This window comes from Odocoileus virginianus, chromosome 18 (assembly GCF_023699985.2).
Source record: "Odocoileus virginianus isolate 20LAN1187 ecotype Illinois chromosome 18, Ovbor_1.2, whole genome shotgun sequence".
NCBI classification, from domain to species: Eukaryota; Metazoa; Chordata; class Mammalia; order Artiodactyla; family Cervidae; genus Odocoileus; species Odocoileus virginianus.
This window is the reverse complement of record NC_069691.1, coordinates 46,324,538-46,349,701: the sequence shown is the minus strand read 5'-3', so window position 1 is coordinate 46,349,701 and position 25,164 is coordinate 46,324,538. Positions and strand designations below refer to the sequence as shown.

The window sequence follows — 25,164 nt, the reverse complement described above, 5'->3', positions numbered from 1 at the left end:
ACTTCTGGAAGCTCCCGTCTTGGCTTCTACACTGCCACCTGTGCGCAGGGTCGCCTTTGGAGGCTGGTGCACCTGCCAGCTGCACCATCTCTGTGGTGTCCGCTGCTGGAGGAGACAGCGCTGGCCTGACCCTTGGCCTCCAGGAGTCTCCTCACTCCTTGGCAGCAGTGGTCCCTGCTTCCCTTCCTCCCAGAGGGTGAGCTTCCCACCTAGCCACAGATTCTGCCACCATCCCTCTGCTCGCCCTGCTGTTTACTTCTTAACACTAGGAAGTTGTCCCACAGTCATACATTATTATCCACGGTTTCAGGCTGTTTGACATTTGATTGTATTTAAAAGACTCTGATACTGGGGAAGACTGAAGGAAAAGGGGCCAGCAGAGGATGAGACGGTTAAATAGCACCATCGACTCAAAGGACATGAATCTACGCAAACTCCAGGAAGTGGTGGAGGACAGAGGAGCCTCCGCTCCTCCACTCACAGTGCAGTCCACAGGATCACAGAATCAGACATGACTTAGCAACTTAGGGTGTCTGCACCTGCTCTTGCTTCTGCAAAAGTTAGCTGACTCTTTGTCACTGTGGTTTCAACTACTGACCTTGAGTCAAAGCCAGAACTTGGTGGTGAGTGACCTGGACAGTGCAGCGGGGACTAGGAGGTAGAAAATGCATGCATTTCACATGGAATTTCAGCACAAATTTGCCTGGAGTTCTTGGTGAGGAAGCTGGCAGGTTTTATTATTTATTTACAACCTACATGTTAAGCTCGCCCTGGGGCTTTGCTTGGTTTTCAGAAACTTCACCTACCTTCAGGCTTGGTGGCCCATGAGGTTGGGACTGGGGGTTGTAGATGACCTCCACTTATTTATTTTATACCTAGTAGTTTGTACTTTAACTTTCTACCCCTATCTTGCCCCCCTCCTTCCCTCTCCCCACTAGTAAGCACTAATTTGTTCTCTACATTATCAAGTCTGTTTCTGTTTTGTTACACACATTTGTTTGTGTTATTTAGATTCCACATATAAGTGACAACATAGAGCATTTGTCTTTCTCTGATTTATTTCACTAAACATAATATGCTCTAGGTCCATCCACACTGTTGAAAATGGAAGCATACACTTTTTATGACTGAGTAATATTCCATTGTATACACACACACACACACACACACACACACACACTTCTCTTTCCATTCATCTGTTGATGGACACTTGGGTTACTTCCATATCTTGGCTACTATAAACAATGCTGCTATGAAAACTGGGGTGCATGTATCTTTTCAAGTTAATGTTTTCAATTTTCTTTTTTTGGGGGGGGATATATATACAAGAGTGGAATTGCTAGATCATACGGCAGGTCTATTTTTAGTTTTTTGAGGAACTTGCATACTGTTTTCCTTAGTGACTGCCCCGATTTACATTCCTACCAAGAGTGAAGAAGGGTTTCCTTTTCTCCAAATCCTAGCCAACATTTGTTATTTGTAGACTTTCCGATGTTAGCTATTCTGACAGGTGTGAGGGGACATCTCATTGTAGTTTGATTAATAAGGCCTTCAAGACTCAACTCTTCTGGAACTGGCAAACTTCCTAGAGCAAAGGGGTTTTAGTCCCCTGCTTACCTGTCTAGATTTCTGTTTTCCCTTCAATTTTAACATGGTAATTCATAATCATTTCATTGTATTTTGATGTGATGCTTTTAGTATGTTTTTTATATCATATCCAACATGTTGAGTGGCTTTTGATGAGATAGCTCATCCAAATAGCTTAGTCTGCCATTTATGAACCTGGAAATTCTAGCTTCTGCCAATGTTATCGTTTCTAATTTTTCCTCTTATCTAATTTAATATTCTTTTATGTGAATTAATTCTTCTGACTTCATTTCTTCTTACAGATTTTACATTACTTCAGGAACTGATCAGCAAAGTTTAAATGACCTAACCACTCTAATCTAAGATACGTGGACTTCTTCTTGGCAAAAGTCTATTTGAATTCACTGATCCAATCACATCTTTCAAGGGAAATTCTCAGATATGTGCCCTTTGTAAAGGCTGACAAAAGATAGTAGCATTCCTAAACTCTTCTGGGCTTCCCAGGTGGTGTCAGTGGTAACGAATCCACCTGCCAATGCAGGAGACTCAAGAGACGCGCGTCAGGAAGATCCTCTGGAAAGAAAACGGCAACTCACTCCACTTCAGTATTCTTGCCTCGGAAATCCCATGGACAGAGGAGCTGGAGGCTACAGTCCATGGGGCTACAGAGAGCCAGACGTGACTGAGCGTGTGCGCACGCACACACACACACACACTGCTACCACACTATCCATTACAAACAAATTTTAATTTATAGTCTAAAAAAAGTCTACTTGAACTTTTTCATACTGAAAATCCTTAAAAGGATTACAAAACTGTAAGAGCTATTACAAGGTGCTCACGAGGACAGATACTCTTCACTGGATAATGTGCTGCTGTTGCAGGTTCGGATGCAGTTGTGTTTTCTGTCAGTCCATAGCATCTTGTGACAATGTAGGACCATATACCGTACAATGGAAGTAACACAAGATTTGAAATTGAACTGGTAGGTCCAAATCCCAGCTCTGACAATAATGTACTAACTGGCTCATGGAAAATCATTTCACCTCCCTGGGCCCATCTGTTCATCTGTAAAATGGGTCTAAGACTGCCTACTCTTGGGTTACTTTAAGGATCAAACGGGATCACATGCACATTAAGAACCTAGCACAATGCCCAGCCCAGAGTAAACACACAGTAGGAGTCTGTCATTGAGTCTGTAGGCACCAAACCCTTAAAGCACTAGGAAAGGCAGAGGAAAAATGTTAAATATAAGCTCTATAGTATTATATGAGAGAGGGATTTGAAAGTGCAAATAGCACATTTGCAAGTAGCAAAGATACTATGTCCATGTGTGATAATGTTATGCAAGGAAAAGTACAACTGAAAGAACAATTAATAAAGAAAAGTATCAGTTAAATTCTTTGTTTCTTTTTTTTTTTTCCCTGTTTCTGAAATTCTTAAAAGAATGCAATCACTTTCAGAATTCATAATGCTGGGTTTGGGTTGTTTTTGCATTTTGTATGTGTGCAGCTGTTCCTCCACTATAAGTATGCACATCTGCTCATTAGCAATACAATATAATTCCCACTGTCTAATTATTTGCAGATGATAGATTCCTTGTACGTGGGCTAAAAAAGGGATAGTCCTTCAAAACCAGAGACTTATTTTCAAAAAACTAACTTAAAAGGGTCAGCACAATGAAGTTCAGATATTAAATTTGGCAAGTTCAAATATATAAGCACCAGCACTTAAATGGCAACTTGTTGAGAAAACACAAGGGGATTTTTTATTCTCTCCAATTAACGTTCCTCAGTAGACAGCACAGGGCACTGGCTTCTCCTCGGTGCACCTGGAGAGAGGCTATGAAGCAAACCTGCTAAAGATGCAGTGGACCAGCCCCACTCCCGACTTCCCGGGGCCTCCCGGGAACCACGCACCTTGAACAATGCAGCACAAGGAGCATGAGTGGGCTGGGAGCGGGGAATGTGTGCTCCATGGGCACTGAAGGAGAAGAGGCCTTGGGGCCTCTAGTTCCAACCACAGGCTGCGAAACCACATCAGCTCCCTACTGCTGGCTCTGAGGGGAAGGCAGCAAGCTAGGGTATGTGGTCCCAGGACTCCATGAAACCAACACCAGACACAATGTGGCCCATGAGGGCAGACAGATGAAGCTACTGAGGACAACTGGGAGCTCCCTGTGGGAGGGTGGAGGTGGGGCATGGGAGGAAAAGGAATGCTGATTGAGGATAAAAGGCATGAACCAAGTGCAAGGGATGATCAAGGGTATTCAGAACATGAGATGGGGGAAATGAGAGAGAACAAAAACGAGAAGTACTGGGGTTCAAGAGAAAGCAAGGCAGATGGATGGGAGCTGGTGAAATGGCTCTTTAGGACATGGGCAGGATGAGGATGGCGGCTACTATATACGGTGTCGTTATTCTGTACCCAGCGCTGGGCTCTGCACAACAGACTACATTCCTTAATACATCCTGACACCACCGATGGGAGAACAACCATTGTACAGATGGGAAAACTGAGGTTCATTCATCCAGCTGTCCAGTGAAAAATTACTTAATATGAAGCTTACTTTCCAAAAGGGTTAGTCGCTCAGCCGTGTCAAACTCTTTGGGAACCCATGGACTGTAGCCCACCAGGCTCCTCTGTCTACGGGATTCTCCAGGCAAGAATACTGATGCGCATTGCCATGCTCTCTTCCAGGGGATCTTCCAGACCCAGGGATCAAACCTGCACCTTCTGCATTACAGGCGGAGTCTTTGCACTGAGGCACCGGGGAAGCCTGAAGAGTGTGTATGTCATCGCAAAGAAAAGTCAGGAGAGGGACACACTTCCCTTTTGTGCTTCTGACAGGTCACTGTGGGCACTTGGTCAGGAAAGGGTAAGGCCAGGTGGAGGCTGGCGTGGCGGCCAGATGAGAGCAACAAGAGCTGGGACCTGGTGGTCAGGCACAGAGAAGGGAGGCGGTGAGTGGGCCACACAGACAGCGTGTGGCAGGACTGGTTAAAGCCATATCCTCTAACCCTAGAGTCCATACTCTTAACAGATTTGATTAAAGACGTTTTAATTAAGGACACATTTTAATTAAGATCTTCAGAGGAGTGACTGGGAGTTCATCACCAGCTTATATTGAAAGCTATTTTAGTAAGGATTAGTCCAGCTGTTGTAGGAGAGAAAAAAAAAAAGGCCTAAAATAAACCAAAATAACAGTAGCTTAGAGAAGACAGATCTGGCATAAAGAGTCCAGCCTGGGGTACTGACTCTGGAACCTTCTATCTTGTAGGTCCTCAATTACAAGGGTGAGGCCCCCATCCCTGTGGTCCAAGACAGTCATCACTGCAACCACAGGCAGTACGTGAGAAGGGAGAAAGGAGAAGAGAATGGCCTTTCCTCTATGTGCACTGGACCCAGAAGCTGACATCATCTGCCTTTCCTTTAAGTGCACCAGACTGGGAAGTTGACGTCATCTGTCCTTCCTCTGAGTGCACTTAACCCGGAAGTTCACACTATCACTTGTCCTCATGCTCTTCTAGTCTGGTTTTGGACATGTGGCTATATTTAGTCATTCAGAGTCTGGGAAATTTAGTTTTTGTTGGTGGCTGCACACCCAGCTGAAATTCCGATCCTTTAGAAATGGGGACACTGGTATTGGTTCAGTTCACAGTCTCAGCCAGGAGGCCTCTGTGGAGAGGCCACTGATCCCTTGGTAGTGCACTGGAGGAGTTCCCCATCGGTGCCCTAGTCCCTGGGGAGGTCTGGAGCTACTACCAAAGGTCCAGACATCCAACTGGGCAGCAGGTGTGGCCTAGTGACTGTCGGGCACATTATGCATGGGAGCATTTCCATTTTGCAGAGGTAGCTGACGTGGTGCTGGTTAATAAAAGGGGCATTCAATCTACAGCATGACTAAATTTGTAGTAGCATCTTCATATACTTGCTTTAAAAAGGTTGTTAGGGGCACAGCTATGTTACATGAGGGATCCTGAACAATGCTTATCATTAGAAGAGGTCCTCCTCATCAAGAAGCATGGATCCCTCCAGTATAGGAGACAGAAAACAGATTTGGGCTTTGGTCAGAGCTGTGTTCAAATACTGCCAACAACATCAAGCAAGACTGTCAGTATTTTGGAATTTCATTTCTCCTCTTTTGTTAAGTGAAGACAGTAAACTCCAGTTCATCAGGTTATGGTAGGCGTTAAGTGAAATAACAGGTATAAAGCATCTAGCCCTGAGACTGGGCCATAAGGGGTACTTCATAAATGTGCTGTCCTTTCCCTCATGATGGAGGGGGAAAAGGTTGGAATAGAGAAGTCAGGTTTATGCAATCAAGTAAGGCAAAGCTGAGTCTCCACATTGTGTACTTGTGTGTTTGTGCTTTGGCCCAAGGTTCAGGGTCTGGGACTTGCATTCCTATGCAGGAACAAGAGGGCCGAAGTGATGGAATTCATGCACAGAGCATACGAGGTGCGGGGATGCAGAGCACGTGTGAGAGGCTGGGACTTTATCTGGTTCTTCTGAGGGCTGTATCAGCAGCAAAGATAAGCTTTCTGTCTATCAACCTCATCACTATCACCACCAGCAGTTTCATCACAAAATGAGAACGCAAGCAACGCTGAAATCTTCCCAACTAGCGGGAAGTACAAAAGAACTTCCGTGGTAGAAAACCCACACTGTAATAGGCAGACAGTAACTAGTTCCCCACAGAAATCAAAGAAACAAAAATAAATAAATAACTCTGGTGACAATGTATTGTGTTGAGAAGGACACAGCTACAATGCCACCACCTCCAAGGTTCTTGACCCTGGTGTTTGACCATGGTTCTTTCAAGTGATTTTCACATGGTTTCATTTCATTCCTATGACAACCCAAGAAGTGGGCAGGATAGACATTATTATCCCCTTCCTGTAGATGAGAAAATAGAGTTTCAGATTAAGTGTCTTGGCCAAGGTTGCGAGGTTAGGAAGAGGTCCAACTGCGGCCAGAACCCAGACCTAAATGTCAGGCTCTGCCATGGTGTCTGGAGCCTGGGGAAGTTTGGGGGCCACATGGTCAGGTGCTCTGTGTGGGGAATAACCCACACCCATAGCCAAGTGACAACATACAACACTCCCAGGGAAAGACTCTAGTCGGTTCTGCTGGAGTCACATGCCTATTGTTTGGATCAAACATTGGTGACAACAGGAAAATATACTGTGACTGAGCAGGCCTAGATCACATGATCATTCCATTGGTCCTATTTCCAGAAGGGTCATAGGAAACCCTTCAAGGCAGAAAAAGATTCTTACCATAACCCATTACACCAAACTATCTAAAAAATAATTCTAATATAAATGCGGGAAGATCAGATACCTTGGGATTCAATGCATGACTGTGTACATTGCATGAAGCACTACTCTAAGCAGAAACAAGTATACACAAGAGTAGAAAAACTCTCCTCCTACATGCATAATTTGTCCAAAATATTAGTGTAAGAATAGGTCACTCAATACTCCAATCCCATTGTCTGTGACCCCCACCATGAGCAATTTCATCGTCTGACTCATAGAATTGAAGCTGAGGTTGGAACAGATGATCTCTAAAATCTCTTTCAGTTTATAAGCCTATGAACACCCTGTCAGAAAAAAAAGTACCTCTGAAAACTAGCACATCAGCCTATTAAATATTGCATTATCAGACAGTTCTATGGGCTAAAGTGCATCCCACCTCCTCTCATAATTTACATGTTGAAGCTCTAATCTCCAGTACTGAGTGCAACTGAATCTGGAGACAGAGTCTTTACTGATTAAGATTAAAGGAGGTCATCTGGGTGGGCCCTAATCCAATCTGACTGGTGATCTTATACAAAGAGATTAGGACACAAACACACAGAGGGAAGGCTAGATGAGAAGACAGCCACGGATGAGCCACAGGAAGCCAACCCTGCCAGTGCCTTCAACTTAGGCTCTGAGCCTCCAGGACTATGAGAAAGTTCATTTCTGTTGGTTAAGCCACCCAGTCTGTGATACTTTATGATGGCAGCCCTAGCAAATTCATACCGATAGCAAACCAAGAATTTCCAACGTTGAGACCAATCTGATCCATGGGATGGGGAGAACAACAGGTTCTAATAAAATGCTTTTGCAGGTGGAATTCCCCTGAGATTCAGGGGCGAGAACTAGTGATCTGAGGTGCACTAGTAAAGATGTGACAGAATGGGTAGGGACTTCCCTGGTGGTCCAGTGGTTAAGGCTTCACCTTTCAATTCAGGGGCTGCGGGTTCAATCCCTGTTCAAGGAGCCAAGATCCCACATGCCTCAGGGCCAAAAAACCCAAACATATAATGGAAACAATATTGTAACAAATTCAATGAAGACCATTAAAAATGGTTCACATCCCTGTCCCCCGAAAATGATAAAATGGGTAAGACATTAAGAGGAGTAAGGAGAGAAAAATAGATGGAAAATTTCACCTTCTTTAAAATGTTGCAGAGGCCAAGAACAAGGTGGTTCTATCAGGACACGGGTGGCCAGGCCAAGGCCACAGACCCAGCCTTGTGGGCCTGCAAAGAGCCTGTCTGCTCCATGACTTCGGGCTCACCTGGGCTCACTGAGAACTCTGGAGCCCCCAGCATCCCGCCTTGACCCTTGGCTTTGAGCAAGAGGTTGAACGGCTGCCGCCTCTGAATCAAAGTCTCCTCAGAATGATCCTGGCCGTCACCCCCCTTCTTTATGGAGCTCACCAATCAGTTTCTCATTGAGCCACAGAAGTCTAAGCCATCAGGCCTGCCATTCTTATATGATGTGACAGCGCGGCAGTCCAAACCAAGGTGGCCTCTGAACCTTCTGATGACGGTACTCTTGCCCTTAACAGTCCTATATCTCCCCTGCCCCCCATCTCACTGCTTCCCCACCAGGGACTCATCCCCCCACATCAACCAGACTTGACAGTCATGGAGAACCTGCTCCTGGCCTCATTCCCACCTTCAGTCACCCTGTTGGATGAGCCTGCATCCTGGACCTGCCTGACCCTGGCTCCTTTGCTGATTATGTTGCTGTTCTTGCCTTAGCTCTGACCTTTGGCCTCTGGGAAATCACCCTGGCCTCAGGACTCAGGACTTACCAACCTGGCGCTGGGGTTGCTGGGGTCTCGGTAAGGTTCCACCCCAAAACACAATGCAAGTTTGGAAAAACACATCCATTCGTCAAGAGAGAGCCAACACCACACACCCACTCCCACAAGACCTGACACCAAAGGGAAAATATTTTCATTAAATAGACCAATTGCTATCTTTTGCGACTCCAAGGACTGTAGCCTGCTAGGTTCCTCTGTCCATGGGATTTTCTAGCAAGAATACTGGAGAGACTTGCCATTTCCTTCTCCAGGGGATTTTCCTAACCAGGAATTGAACCTATGTCTCTTGCATCAGCAATCAAGTTCTTTCACCTCTGTGCCAGCTGGGAAGCCCAAATATTTTGTTAAAGCCAACAGAATTCTCAGCCTAGTTAGATGTAGGTTATGAATTCTCCAGGTAAGAGTACTGGAGTGGATAGCCATTTCTGACCCGAGGATCGAACCCCAGTCTCCTGCACTGCAGGCAGATTCATTACCGTCGGAGCCACCAGGGAAACCTGCTAAATGAACAGGGTTTGTGAAAATCATATCGTACATATAGGACTTTTCAGTTCATAAGACTCATAATATCAGATCATTACACTGGCACAGCAGTGCTTGTAAGGCTGAGAAGTTGAAGTCTGGAAACTGCTCCATTATTGGATATTACAATGATATTTGCCAACATGAGATATTCGCTTGTGTGTGCGTTCAAATAAAATTCCTGGCCACCATTGTTTACAGCCCAAATATATTAATATCTCCATACAATAAATTCCAAGGAAGACAAAATAAATATTTAAATAACCCAAACATTGTGAACCCATTGCATATTGCATTTTACCTTTATGTTGTTTTTTTTTTTATCACCCTCAGACATTTAAAGGGGGAAAAAAAAAAAGGCTGATAACGTCAAAAGATGAGAAAGGCTAAATTCAGGGAAATAAAGGAACCATAAATCAGGAAAACTTTGGAGCTGCTAGAAAGACACTTTAATTTTGTAGACAAAAGACTGCATTAAGGAGGAATAATGCAATAATCAAAGGTGAACGAATCTCTATTGTCTGGCGTCTTTCTCTGTGGGAATTTTCCCACCCCTGACAGCTGCAAAGGAGGGAGGGGCGCAGATGGGGGGCTGCGCCTTTATTCTCTCGCCCTCTGTTCCCCAGCCCCTCCCTTCTCCGTCAATAAATGTCTGCAATCATATTCTTGAGCTCCTGTGTGATTTCAAGGTTCATCTCTTCCGTGCAGCTCAAACACTAATTATCCCAGCTGTAATTAGTAAGATAATTAAATACTGGCTCACTCATCTACCTTGGGTCGGGTCATGATTCTCCCAGAAGACCTTGAGCAGTTCCTCAAAGCTGATGCGTTCTGGCTGGTACACCACCCGGACTACTTCTGCGTGGCCAGTTCTTCCTTGAAAGAGAGAGAACATACAACCCCAACTTACTGACAACCAACATCGATTTATGACAAGTTATTTGTTTCCCCAAACCCCCAGACAAAGGCTGAAATTCTTCCCTCTGAAGGCAACTGTACTTGAACACTTTCATTCTGAGTCTCTGCCACTGGTTCTTTTTCCATAAAAGCATGCGATTGTCCTCGAGCAAGTGTTCTGAGGAGGATTCTTTCTCTTCACAGTGCTCTAATTTTTTTTTTTAAATTTCATGAGAAAATAAACTTGGGTTTTCCTTTTTCTAATCTCACTCTTATGAAACCTTATGGATGCAACCTGACATGGTGCTAGAGATTTGAAACTCTGCAAAGGGAAGTGAGCCAGTTTATTTTTATCATCTCCCCCTCGCTGTACGTAGCAAGCTCAGCTGCACTACAGAGGGAGACGGTGCCAGATAGAGGAACCTGTGAAAAAACAGGCTTATAACTCACTCACATTAGATAAATTTGCTAACAGAGAGACATATTTGAGAAGAGGGTCAGGCTCCTATACCCGGCGGGACAGTAAGTGGTTCCCCAGCCTGATTCATCTCTGCAGTGAACAACGACTGTTGTCTCTCTGCAGCTCCCCTGTTAGCACATTCCCTTCTCAAAGGTGGTCTCCAAGGTTCTGTGGGTCAGGGGAGAATGTATTTGCATTAACACTTATACCTGTGGAAATCCTATCCTCTCTTATTTCAGTGTTATAACATAGTAAATAATAGCATGCTAAGTTGCTTCAGTCGTGTCCGACTCTTTGTGACCCCATGGACTACAGCCTGCCAGACTCCTCTGTCCATTGGATTCTCTAGGCAAGGATATTGGAGTGGGTTGTCATGCCCTCCTCCAGGGGATCTTCCTGACCCAGGGATCAAACCTGTGTCTCTTATGTCTCCACACTGGCAGACGGGTTCTTTACCACTAGCACCACCTGGGAAGCCCAATAAATAATAGACTCCTCCATAAAATTGTTTTCCATCTCTTTTGGTCACATTCTGAAGTGGGTTGCCATTTCCTACTCCAGGGGATCGTCCCAGCTCAGGGATGGAACCCTCAACTCTTGTATCTCCTGCACTGGCAAGTGGATTCTTTACCACTGGCACCCCCTAAAGTCCTAGTAAGGACTTTAGCCTGGTCCAAAATGAAATTAAAAGATGCTTACTCCTTGGAAAGAAAGTTATGACCAACCTAGACAGCATATTAAAAAGCAGAGACATTACTTTGACAACAAAGGTCCATCTAGTCAAGGCTATGGTTTTTCCAGTAGTCATGTGTGGATGTGAGAGTTGGACTACAAAAAAAGCTGAGTGCCGAAGAATTGATGCTTTTGAACTGTGGTGTTGGAGAAGACGCTTGAGAGTCCCTTGGACTGCAAGGAGATCAAACCAGTCTATCCTAAAGGAGATCAGTCCCGGATGTTCATTGGAAGGACTGATGTTGAAGCTGAAACTCCAGTACTTTGGCCACCTGATGTGAAGAGCTGACTCATCTGAAAAGACTCTGATGCTGGGAAAGATTGAAGGCGGAAGGAGAAGGGGACAACAGAGGATGAGATGGTTGGATGGCATCACCAACTCAATGGACATGAGTTTGAGTAAACTCTTGGAGTTGGTGATGGACAGGGAGGCCTGGCATGCTGCGATTCATGGGGTTGCAAAGAGTCGGACATGACTGAGCGACTGAACTGAACTGAAAACAGGTAGCTGGCCTTTGCCTTGACTCTGGTAGGTAATCAGGGTCATACCTGATAGGAGTGTCTTTATTTACAGAGGGGCTGCCACACTAACGCTGTTAGGGTGGAGACAGGCCACACTTAATCTTAGGGTAGGGGCTGCTATGCCAGAAAGGCCAACCATGTGACTGAGGGAGGGGGCTTTGGGTAATACGGTATCAGTTGACCTAGAACCTGAGTTCAACCATGTGGGCAATCGATCAATCATACCTATGTAATGAAGCCCCAGTAAAGACTCTGGACACCACCGTTTGGGCCACCACCAGGATTCCTGGGTGGCAATACTCTGCATAGTGTCACACACGGAGACCAAGAGGGAGATGACACAGATGCTTTGCCCTGAACCCTTCTAGACTCTGCCCTGTGTGACTTTTCCTTTAGCTGACTTTGATCTGTACCTTTTAACTGTAACCAGTTGTAACTGTGGGGATAACAGCTTTTGAGTTCTGTGAGTCCTAAGAAATTATCAAACCTCACAGTGGTTTCAGGAATCCTTTGCATCATAGTTTGCCAAGTTTTTTAGTCTATGTTGGTATTTTCACCTGAATTCTTACAACCTTCCAATGGTACATGCAGGGAAGGTAGAAATCCCCATTTTACAAGTTAAGGTGGCTCAGTGGTAAAGAATCTGCTTGCCAATGCAGGAGACACAGGAAATGGGGTTCAATTCCTGGGTTGGGAAGATCCTCTAGAGAAGGAAATGGCAACCCACTCCAGTATTCTTGCTGGAAAATCCCACAGACAGAGGAACCTGGTAGGCTACAGTCCATGGGGTTTCAAAGAGTCAAACAACTTGGCAAGTAAACAACAACAGCACATACAAGTTAGATTTGCCCAGTGTCACAGAGCTAGTAAATTTCTGCACCATAACCCGAAAACACACCTTCTGACTACTTGTCTAGGATTCTGTTCAATGTATTTAAGCAATGAGACCAAAGTGAACATGAATCCAGTAAAGGAGAGAGATTTACTCATCATCCTTAGTCTTCCTTAACAGTAAAATACATTTCTGACTGTAGAAACAATGATTTGTAAATAGAATGGAGCTCAGAACATGTGCAGAAATATAAAAAGGAAAATAAAAATCATCCATACTCCTACCAGATAAGTACTTACAGTAATTTTTATGCATTTCTTTCTAGATATGCATGAGACTCATACAAACACAAAACATACACATATACACACCGTGACACACAAATTATTTTACTATAATCACTGCATCATGCCTTTTCCACTTAAAAGCACACTGTGAGTGTTTTCCCCTATCACTGAAATTTTTAGTAAACACCATTTATACACACTTAATAAATACTTAACACTCCAAAGATGACTGTGTTATTACTTATTCAATTATTCTCTATCATTGGGCATTTGTACTGAATCCTATTTTTATCTATGAATGTAAATATTTTCTCCATTTTTGAGGCTGCCTCCCTGGGTGGGGAAGATCCCCTGGAGAAGGAAATGGCAACCCACTCCAGTATATTCTTGCCTGGAAAACTCCATGGATGGAGAAGCCTGGTGGGCTACAGTCCTTTTGGGGTCACAGAAGAGTCAGACACAATTGAGTGACTTCACTCACTCACTAGCCTCAGTTGTATAAGTGAATTTTCTAAGTCAATGTTTATAAACATTTTTAAGTTTCTTGCTAGTCAAGAAACTTAAAGTTGAGCCAATTTTCTCTCCCCTTTGGCAGCATATCTGAGGGTCAGTCTCAGTTATCATCACAGTGTTTTTAATCCCTACCAATTTATAGATGGAAGATACTAATAGTAGCCTGTCATTTTATTTTTAATGAATTTAATTATTAGTGAGGTAAAATGTCATGCTTATTAATAATTTTAATCTTTTATTTTCTCTTATTTTGTTATGCCTTCTTTATATTGGGTTATTAATATTTTATTCTTAATTGGTCAGTCTACATAATTTTAATCCAAATACCATAGTCATGTAAATTAACATCTAAACAGATGTTATGCTAATACACAAGAAAAGAATGACAGGGGGATTATGGGAAGAAGCTTCATTAAGAATAATAACCATGTTATTGTAAAACCATTTTTGATCTACTTTAAAAATCTTACTATTTTGTGTTTTGAAATGTTTAAATGAATGATGATTTAACTACATAACTAGTAAAATTGAATATTAAAAATGACAAGCGTTACAAATGTGACAAAATATATTAGATAAGAAAAACACTGAAATAGATGACTAACGAGAACCTACTGCACAGCACAGGGAACTCTGCTCGATGCTCTGTCGTGACCTAAATGGGAAGGAAATCCAGAAAAAGGGGATAAAATATACATAAACTTAAGCAGCTTTCCTGGTGGCTCAGATGGTAAAGAATCTGCCTGCAAAATGCAGTCGATCTGGGTTTTCTGACTGGGTCGAGAAGATCCCCTGGAGAAGGGAATGGCTACCCACTCCAGTATTCTTGCCTGGAGAAGTCCATAGATAGAGGAGACTGAGGCTACAGTCCATGGGGTCACAAAGAGTTGGACACGACTGAGTAACTAACACAAACACGTGTAAACATATCGCTCTACAGCAGAAACGAACACAACACTGTAAAACAACTATAATCCAATAAAATTTAAAAATAAATGAAAATTACTTAAAAAAATGAAAAGCACTGAAACCTCACTAGAAATATAGGCAAAAGATGTAAACAGGCAATACACATTGAAAAAAATAAATGTAGATCAAAACATGAAAAGATCTCAACAGTTTCAGTGGTCAGATAAAAGCAAATGAGTGCACCTTAAATCTTCCATCTCTTACTCATTTCATTTTGTAAAACTGCTTAAAATCATGCCTAGTGCTGATGAGGACACCTGAGGCTGGCAGCCTTACTTGGGTGGTGACAGTGAGGACGACAGCACCCTTCTGAAACCCCATGGGCATACGAAGCAAGAGCCTCCGAGATTAATGCACCTTGATTAACAGTGACCCAGGAAATCAACCTCAAAGATATAAACTCAAAGAAAAGAAAAGACACATACACAAAGACTTGTTCCGTCATTACTATTAATACAGTGGTGAAGTACCATAAGAAATCCAGAAGTCCAACAAAAAGAAGCCAACCAACCATGGCACCACCGCAGGATGCGATGTCACGGAATCACGCATTACAACTCCGAATCCTAGTAAAAGCTGCTACTGTTACTGAACACTGATAATATGGTAGGCACTGTACCTACTGGATGTTGTTCAATGCTCATACTTTTCCCCCCAGTTTTTCTCTACTGAGATTAAAAAAAAACCCACTTTCCAAAATTTACTATCTTAACTATTTTTAAGTGTACAATTCAGTGGCATTAAGTAGAGCCACATCATTGAGCTACCATCACCATCATTTACCTCCAGAATTCTTTTAATCCTACAAAACTGAAACTTTATATTCATTAAACACTAACTTCCCAATTTTCTCTTTTCCCAGTCCCAGTAGACTGCCATTCTACTTCTGTCTTGGTGAATTGACTCCTCTAAACCCCATGTCAGTGGAATCATATTTTATTTTTCCTCTCGTGATTGGCTTATTTCACTCAGCAGAATGTCCTGAAGATTCATCCATATTGAAGCCTGTGTCAGAATGTCCTTTTTAAAGGCTGAATAACACGTCATTGCACAGACGTGCCACATTTGGTTTATCCACCTACCTGTCAATGGACACTTGGGCTGCTTCCACTTTTAGGCTACTGTGAATAATGCTGCTATGAATACGGGTGCACAGGTGTTGCTCCCAACAATTTCACAACAGGGATGTCATCCCCATTTTACAGATGAGGAAACCAAGGCCTCACCACAAGTTTTCTCACATAACATGCTGCAGCCTGTAAACGGCAGGATCCAGTGAGGAGCCAACCACGTTTCAACTGAAGGTAGAAAGTCTGGCTCATTCTACGACTCCAAGCCGGCTCCTGATGTCACCGGCAGCCATCAATGACAGCAAATGCTACACAGGAAGTGGCCCACAGCTCTGGGGATAACTGACATCCAGGTGGCCAAGACTATTTTCCAGGATGAGGGTCTTCTTTCGTGGTTGCAACACAGGGTCAGGAAAGACTTCCCCTCACCAGCAAACACTTTCAGACATAATCTGAGCACCGACACTATTTGTAGAGAGGTTTAAAGAGCCTTGGCTGTTTAAAAGAAACTACTGCTATTAAAATTCAGGATCTATCTGCATTGACAAACAGTGTGGAGAAGCCCTTGTCAAACTCACCTTTAAGTTTCTTTATTTTATTTCTCCAAAGTACAAGAGCCTGTATAAAAATACACAGTGCAAATGATCAAAAGGATTAAGGGGGCCAGCAACCACTTACAGAAATGCCCATGCCTCCAAGAACTCACCAATGTGCTAGGCTAATTTGATTCCCAAGACCAATCTGCAAATAGTTTCTGGTGCTTCCAAAGATGAAAGGCTATATCTTTAAAATACTTTGAGTCATTTCTTCACATAACATCGTGCAAATAGCATGACAGATGTGATGTGCAAATGTGCTTGTTAACAATTCACAGTAGTATTATAGGGGCTTTAATGTTGTCGTTCAAAGTACCTTGAGAGGAAAAATGCAAAGGACAAATGTCTTCTCTGAGCATATCCCCTTGTCGCTTTACCTAGTGATTCCAAAGGGAGATGAAGGAACACCAAGGGGTAGACTATGGACAGTTACTCCTTACAAGACAAAAAACACCGCAGAAGACACGCGTGGGTGTGCTCCAGGAGCAGAAAAATCACACACCTGGAGTCAGCCAGAGCTTTGTGGAGGCCAAGTCATGCACAGAACCAGGTGTGTTTAAAGAGGACCCCAAGATAAACCAGCCAGTTCTGAAAGTCTTATGTGACTGCTTTCCATCCCACAGGGAAAACACTATCTTCAACTCTTCCAGGTCTGCCCCATGAATTGTCACTACTGGCGGCTGGTGAGGAGAAGAGAAAGCAGAGAGGTGGCCTCCCCAGAAGACAAGACCGGAAAAGAGGCGGGGAGCTGGCGAGACGAAGAGGAGGCAGGTGGCGGCAGCAGGAGGCAGCGTCCGGCTCTGGTGAGATACACACTGCTACCTGGCCGCTGTCTGCCCTGGGAGGGAGGAGAAAGGTGGCCCAAATCCCAGCTCCTCGCCTCATGTAGGGGGGGCCACACCCGCTATCGAAGGCCCTTTGTCTACTTCGCCACTCACTGCCTCAGTTTCTCATCTGCAAAATGGGGAGTCAGAATAGCACCTGGCACACAGGAGTCTAAGTCTCTATGTCTTATTAGAAGTTGAACTCTTAGAATGAGAATCAAAGTCACAAGCAATAACTTAAACCACATTTTTCACAAGCAGTTCAACACTCTTTGGACTGTGATCCCGGGTCTCTTAGTATTTTAGATGAGAATAAATATAATCTCTGTGACAGAAGAGTCATAAAGACTGAACAGGTCACATGTAGGGAAGTTCTGGGGAAGAGGCCAGCTCTCTATACACAGACAGGAGGCTTCTAGTGCCACTACCTTTCTGAGTTTCATAAGGATTAAACTGCAGAAGAAAACATGTATCTCTGCAGGTGGATAAATCTGATTTTATTTATCTGTTCCACTAACAGAAACATCGGTCAAGTGTCTACAACCACTGACCCAGGTATTGAGATGCAGTCCCAGCTGGCACATTCTGGCCCTGATGGGGATAAAGGTCTGGCATTTTTCTACATTATGAAGAACCCAAATGCTCACTCTTTTGATCATGTGTAGGGTGGTGGAGGAAGACTGCGATTTTCAAGCGTGATTCCCCACTTTATAATCAGGAATAAAATGATAGTGAAAGAGCAGTCAATTCGGGTAAAAAGAAAGTTCTTGAAGCAGGGCTCTAGGAGCACAAGCTGAGGCTGTGATCTTGTCTTTCTGGAGAAGCTGTGTCCTACCATACTGCCAACTGTGGCACTTGAGAAGACTCTTGAGAATCTCTTGGACAGCAAGGAGATCAAACCAGTCAATCCTAAAGGAAACCAACCCTCAATATTCATCAGAAGGACTGATGCTGAAGCTCCAATACTTTGGCCACTTGATACAAAGAGCCAACTCATTGGAAAAGACTGATGCTGGGAAAGATTGAAGGCAGCAGGACAAGGGGATGACAGAGGATGAGATGGCTGGATGGCATCACCGACTCAATGGACATGGGTTTGAGCAGACTTTGGGAGATGATGAACAGGGAAGCCTGGTGTGCTGCAGTCCATGGGGCTGCAAAGAGTCGGACACGACTTAGCAACTGAACAACGACACAGCCGTGCTATGGTTGTGACAATTTCCTTTCTGTAAGAACCTCTGTCCATCACAGTTGGTGCAGGCAGGAGACAGCACGGAGCTGCCTGAACTGAGATGAGCAGAAGCCCCCTGGACCCTGGGCTGGGAGCGTGGGAGGCCCTGCTCTCTGGCCAGAGCCATGTGCCTGCAGGTCGGCGGGCAGCAGTGACGAGCGGTCACACAGTTAGCACCGGGCTTGCCTCCAGGCCACTGACCAGAATGTGGCCCGGGCACAAGGCACTCCCCTCCTGCTGCCTCCCCCACAGCTGTCCTCTGCCCTCCGGAGCCCCACCTGGCCACCAGGTCTCTTTCTCCATAGCTGGGGGTATGCTAACTTCATTTCCCCATGCCATTTTCCTGACCCAGGCACTCCACACCCCAGCTCCACCCCCAGATCCTGCTGCGCCCATGTGAAGCCCCCAGAGCACTCCCTCCAGTTATCTGCAATCCAAGCCCTCTCCTGCTCTCAAGGTCCTCTTAGGCGCTGCCTCCTCCACAAAGCCCTCCCCGAGTATGAGACCCTGAGAAGAGGCATGATGCCCAGGAGCAAGCATAGTAGGTAGGATGAGTTTGAGCAAACCCTGGGAAATGGTGAAGGACAGGGGAGCCTGGCGTGCTGCAAAGAGTCCGACAAGACTTAGTGGCTGGATAACAACAACACTACCTGGAGAAAGTGATCAGATACCATGAATGCAAGTGAATACCTTGCTGTGTGGGTCAACGCAGTGTTTCCTTTACTCATTAATTAATAAATATTTCCTGAATACTAACTAAGTTCCAGTACTGTACCAAGTGCTAGGGATTCAATGGCGGCAAGTGTTAATCCAGTGATAACTAAAGACTCTTGCAGTACCGGTACTGCTTATCATCTGAGTCCAGGTAAAGAACTGCTATTTGGAGGAAAAAGACCTGATCTATTTTATTTATCCTACAGGCAAGATGGAGGGGAGAAGTGAGCTACAGTTATTTTTTCATTAAATAATAATGGTTCTTCAATTCCCCTCATCTTTCCCAGCCAACAAGACCAATCCAAACCGTCAAACCAAATCAAAGAGCACAGAAAAAGATCCAGGTGGTTGAAGGGGAAAGGGGGGCAGTGGATGACTAATACCTCCCTTTACCATACAAGATTCAAACCACTACTTTCCTCTTGCTAATTAACTACAAAGAGGTAAGATGTCAGCTCAGTTTCATCTCTAGCTCCTGCAGATACAAAATGTGATTTCCAACAATGTACTCATTATATAAAAAAATCCCTAATACATCAAAATTGGATGCCCTGTGGAGTTCATTACAGGACTTGAGGAGTGTCTCTACTGTCATTTTATCTTGGCTTTTTTTTTTTCCTTTTGTCTCATCAGTCACTTAAAGTGTCCAAAGAGAAATGTAAGCTTTAAAAAGCATCCTATTGATTGAAAAGTAGGGAAAAAAACACTGTTAGAGCAATTGTAATTTTTTTCCTGGTCCACCATGGGGAGACATGGTGGGAGGTGTACAGTCCTTCAGAGATCATTCTCTCAGAGCAGTGCTATAAACACAGTTGAGTACTTTATCAAGAAAATTCCTCAGGAAGACAATAAGCTATAACCATTAGCTTTTCATGCTACCTGAGGTTTCTTAATGCTACAAAGCTAACTAGGAGGTAACGAGTCTAGGAGTGAGCGGCTCATTAGTTTCCGTATCCAACCTGCTGATCATAGGAGCTTCCCTGGTGGCTTAGGTGGTAAGGAATCTGCTAGCAATGCAGGAGACCTGGGTTCGATCCCTGGATTGGGAAGAGCCCCTGGAGAAGGGAATGACTACCCACTCCAGTATTCCTTGCCTGGAGAATTCCATGGACAGAGGATCCTGGTGGGCTACAGTCCTTGGGATCACAAAGAGTCAAACACAACTGAGCAACAAATATTTTTGCTGATTGTAGAGGCTGGCCTTCACCCTCTTTGAACTGTTTTTATTTTTTTTTCCAGAACAGGAAGCTTATGGAAGGATCTATGTGATTGAGTTGATCAATGCCTATTTCCTAGACTGGCACCAACTCCCACCCACCAGGGGACAGGCAGGCATTATGAGATGTCAGCAAAGCTAACCTGCCAAGTGGCGATCACAGTATCCTTACAGCCAAGAAAAAACACAGTGCTATTCAATGGCTTGATTAATACTAAAAATGGTATTGCATGCTGAGAAACTATGATTCCTTAAAGCTGCCAAATTCCACCCAAAAGTCCAAAGTGAGGCCTGCTTGTATCTTGCTATTAGTGGGCTACTCAGAAGAGTGGTTCACAACCCTATACTTTAGAATCACATGGAACTTTTGGAAAAATACTCTCACACCCCACACTCCACAATCCACCCATGCTGGAATTCTGATACAGGAGGTCTGGGGTCAGGCCTGGGCATACGTATGTACCCTCACATAGCCTGACAGGTACTTTTGATGGAAAGCTGGGAAAGGGAACCATGAAATTGGGCATTTGATACATGTGGCTACAACAAGGGAGAGGAAATCAGACAGGTGATTTTGTTTTAACAAAGTCTCAGAATTGTAAGGGACACAAAAGTTCACCTGGCCTAATGCAATATTGTGTTTTACCCCATTGCAACATCCAAATGACCATTTCAAGTGACAGAGTATACGCAGTTTCACAAAGTAGTCCATGCCTTTGTTGGAATATCCTGTCGTTACTGAGTCAGACCTACCTCCCTCTACTATCAGGACCAGGCTGTGCCTTTTGAGGTCTACTCATTCCTCCACAACGATTCTTGAGAAGGCTTAAGGTTTAGGATATTGAGGAGTAGTGAACTGGGCACTGACTCTGAAATCAGAAGACCTGAATTTGAAGGCATCGCCTGTCAGAGAAGCTGGTTAATCTCTTCTAGTCACAAGTTTCTCATCACAAAATGGGGGAAATAACACCTGTCCCGTCAATCTGGGAGTGTGGCTGAAAGCATTAAATAACAGACATAAAAGGGGGAAGCACTCTGGGAACTGACTGTAGCAATCAAATACTAGTCTTTCCGTATTCATATACTACTGTAATAGGGAAGAACAAATGTGACATCATATTAGCTCTGTTTCTTTCATTTTAATCTTTGTATTCTATTGCTTTTGCTGCAAACTAAGATTGTTGCCTATAGCCTGAAAGATTCAGCCCATTCTCAAGGCTCTGACCTTTAAAGGTAACACATTTCCCTTCATAGAGAGACAAAAACTTGCAGATAATGTCTTCTTGGAAGTTTGCAGGAACACTGCAACCTGACCTATAAGGTCAGCTTGCAAAGGATTCCAACACCAAGAAGTTTGTTCGCAACAACTAGTCACGTCTCCCACCTCCTTGCCTTTAAAAATGCTTTGCTGAAACCCTTTGGGGAGTTCAGTGTTTGGGAGGCATGAGCTATCCATTCTCCTTGCATGGCTCTGCAATAAATCTTTCTCTGTTCCAAAATTTGATGTTTCAGTTTTTTGACCTTACTATGTGTCAGGCACACAAACTCGCCTTGGGTAGCACTACTAAGAATGATGTGTCAAAACAGAACTTCACTATGCAAAGCCGGAAGCTTTCAAACATTCAGGATCTGAGTTAATACAAACAGAACAATATGGACTGCTCTCCAAGAAAAGATAGGTTTCTTTGGATAAACTGACTAGGGCAGATTTAAATCAGAGTGAAGAGACAGCTAGAGAACCCCTGAAATCAATAACAGAAGGGGTCATTAAAATCAAGTCAGGTATTTTTTCGTATTCTAAAACTGCTCTCACTCATAATAACATGGATGAACAAAGGCACCCCTATTTGAAGCTCAACATTGCTAGCTCCCACCATATATGCAGAATTTCCAGAAGAGGTACTTTGAGTCATCCAAAGATAATAACTGCCTATTCATTTTGCATACAAACGACATTATAGTTGCTTTTTTCCTGAGAGAAGTGCATAAGACATACACTTTGGTATTTATACTGAAACTGATTACATTGAAACCTGCCTGAAAGTACTGCTTTCCCTCGCACCCGCTCTCCTGCTTTCCTTCTTTCTCACCAAGCACTAGATCTGTACTGGGTAACTTTCTCCTTAAGAGTGAACAAACATAAAACTACGTTCAATAAATTGTCAATCACGTTCAAACACATGATTTTTCCTTCAATTGCTTTAAATATTGTCTCAGGTCTCTCTCCATTTGGATCACTATTAGAAAGTATCATATTGGTAACTAGAAGGTTTTTAGAAATGTTGTTGGGTTGTTTAGTTGCTAAGTTGTGTCTGACTCTTTGCAACCTCATGAACTATAGCCCGCCAGGCTTCTCTGTCCATGGGATTTTCCAGGCAAGAATACTGAAGTGTTTTGCTTTTCCTACTCCAGAGGATCTTCCTGACCTAGGGATGGAACCCACATCTGCATCTCCTGCACTGCAGGCAGACTCTTAACCACTCAGCCACCAGTTTTTGTTTTTCTTCTTGCCTTCACTCACTTCTCTCACACCCCACCCCTGCCTCGGGCAGCCACTACCATTCTATTCTCTAAATCTACGAGCTTATTTTGCTTTTTTTGGTGGCTTTAAGATTCCACATATAAGTGAGATCATATGACATTTGTCTTTCTATGACTTATTTTGCATAGCATAATGCCCTCAAGGTCTATCCAAGGTAGAAGTGTTGCAAATAGCAAGACTTCATTCTTTTTAATAACGGAATAATATTCTACTGTATATGTATACCACATTTTCTTTATCCATTCATCCATCAATGGACACTTAGGTTGTTCCTATTGAAAATAATGCTGCAACAAATATGAGGATGCATGTTTCTTTCTGAACTCGTATTTTCATTTTCTTCAGATAAACAGCCAGGAGTGGAATTGCTTAACCATACAGTAGGGCTACCTTTAATTTTTTAAGGAAACTTCATACTGTTTTTCACAGTAGCTGCACAATTTACATCCCCACCAAGAGCCTCATTTCCACTTCTGGATGGGGCTTGAAATAGGACCGCCAGAGATGGAATTCATTCAACAAGTATTTATGGAGAAGTTAGCATGGGCTCTGGGCACTCTTTGGGGTGCAGCTAAAACAACAATGAATAACATGGTTCCTGGCCTAGAGGAGTACATAGTCCAGGAGGGCAGAGGAACATGTAAATGGGAGTGTACAGGATGAAGCAATTACTGCTAGGATCAGGCTGTGCTCAGATCTACAGGAGCACATGGGAGGAGCACCAAAGTCAGCCTTGAAGAGTCAGGGAAGACGCCAGTATTCTTAATAGCAAGCTCTAACACAGCCTCCCTGGACCTTGAGGCCTCTCTCATTCTTGGCAACTTCACATGTGTCAGACATCCTGGTAATACAAAAGAAACACAGGGAACATTTATACAGACTGCTGCTGCTGCTGCTGCTGCTAGGTCGCGTCAGTCGTGTCCAACTCTGCGACCCCATAGACGGCAGCCTACTAGGCTCCTCCGTCCCTGGGATTCTCCAGGCAAGAACACTGGAGTGGGTTGCCATTTCTTTCTCCAATGCATGAAAGTGAAAAGTGAAAGTGAAGTCACTCAGTCGTGTCCGACTCTTCGCGACCCCATGGACTGCAGCCCACCAGGCTCCTCCGTCCATGGGATTTTCCAGGCAAGAGTACTGGAGTGGGTCGCCATTGCCTTCTCCATTATCTAGAGAATAACTTTGCCTAAAGTTATTTTAACCTATTATGGGAAACAAGGCCTTGGGCAAAAAAAAATTCATGAATCCTGTACACTAATACCAAGCACATCACATTAAAAGGGTGTATGTCCCATAGGGATTCCTATAGTAACTAACACCAAAGTCCTAATTTGGGACTTGAGGGAGCTTGTTCCACATTAACCCAAACTCTGCCCTGGACTTTTTATACTTTCAGGTGAATGGTTCCTCAGAAATTGTGGGAGATGATGGCAATAGTTTTATAGATCATGAAACACTAGGAAGTCTTCACAGTAACTCCATGTTTCATTCCATCCATTTTACAAATGAGAAAACTGAGATTCTGTGAGGTCAGATTATGTGCTGAATTAAGGTCACTCAGCAGGTGGCAGAGCAGAGTAGTTTTGAGGCCAGGCCCCATGATCTCATGCTCTTTCCCATGAACACGGGGCTAGTGGGAACCCCTAAATGATGGCTGTCAACGGCTACCTATACATCCAGATTCAGCTGGAAGCTGACTGATGCTGGGAATCTTTTAGTCTTGATTAGCAGGTCTTTGGCGACAGCCAATAATTAACTTAGGAGCCCAGAAACATGCCTCCAGGAAAAAAACAAACAGCTTCAGCAGTGAAGCGCTGAGACCCTGTGCCCACGGCACAGACAGTGCAGTCAGACTATTTGATTGGAATGAATCACACAACTTCTCTGAGTCTCAGCTTCCTTGCCTTAAAAATAGTTCACTTGGTAAATTTTATGTATATTTTACCGTAATTAAAGAGAAAAATAAGACTGGGGAGGAAAGCATTACAATCCAGGTAAATGCTGTGCTCAGATTGCTCCCGCTTGTCCTTAAGCTCTCATTTGATTTGAAAGAAGGCAACTTTAGAGATCACGAATAATAATAACAATAGTGGTCACTGAGAGCTTACTCGGTATGAGGCGCGGTTCACATATATTAACTTATCTAATCCTCCTGCAAGCCCATAATGGAGGTACTATTAATATCCCCATTTTAAAGATGAGGACAGTGAGGCACAGAGCAGTGAATACAGGGTAAAGACTCTAGCCCCCGTCTAGGGTGCACGCTTCCCCACCCCCACTGTCCTAGGAAAAGGAGACAAGAGAGGACCCACAACTGAAGGGAAGACAGGGACCCCAAATCTAAAGGCTGCCACAAGATACATTTAGCTGAGAAAAAAGTTAAGGTTCCTGTAAACCTTTTTGAAAAAAAAAAAAAGATTCACCCTCTCTTTAATCAATTTTCCTAAATAATCCTCCTCCAAGAAAAGCAGTGGATTAGACACTTCTACTATACTAATTCTAACTGGAACCTAGGGTCCTAAATGCTGTCCAACCACTCAAGTAAT

The 25,164-nt window shown here is 43.8% G+C and overlaps 1 protein-coding gene across 7 annotated transcripts in view; it reads right to left on the bottom strand.

The window, feature by feature from the left end:
* Positions 1–25,164, bottom strand: part of MSRA (methionine sulfoxide reductase A) — a 357,066-nt gene that overhangs the window by 118,019 nt on the left and 213,883 nt on the right. For 6 of the 7 annotated variants that reach the window (XM_070480655.1, XM_070480653.1, XM_070480652.1 and 3 more), the window contains one exon: positions 9,988–10,092. The exons of the other annotated variant lie outside the window; for it this stretch is intronic. In XM_070480655.1, the coding sequence (XP_070336756.1) occupies positions 9,988–10,092 (105 nt within the window). The remainder of the gene's footprint in view (positions 1–9,987; positions 10,093–25,164) is intronic. 7 annotated transcript variants of the gene reach the window in all.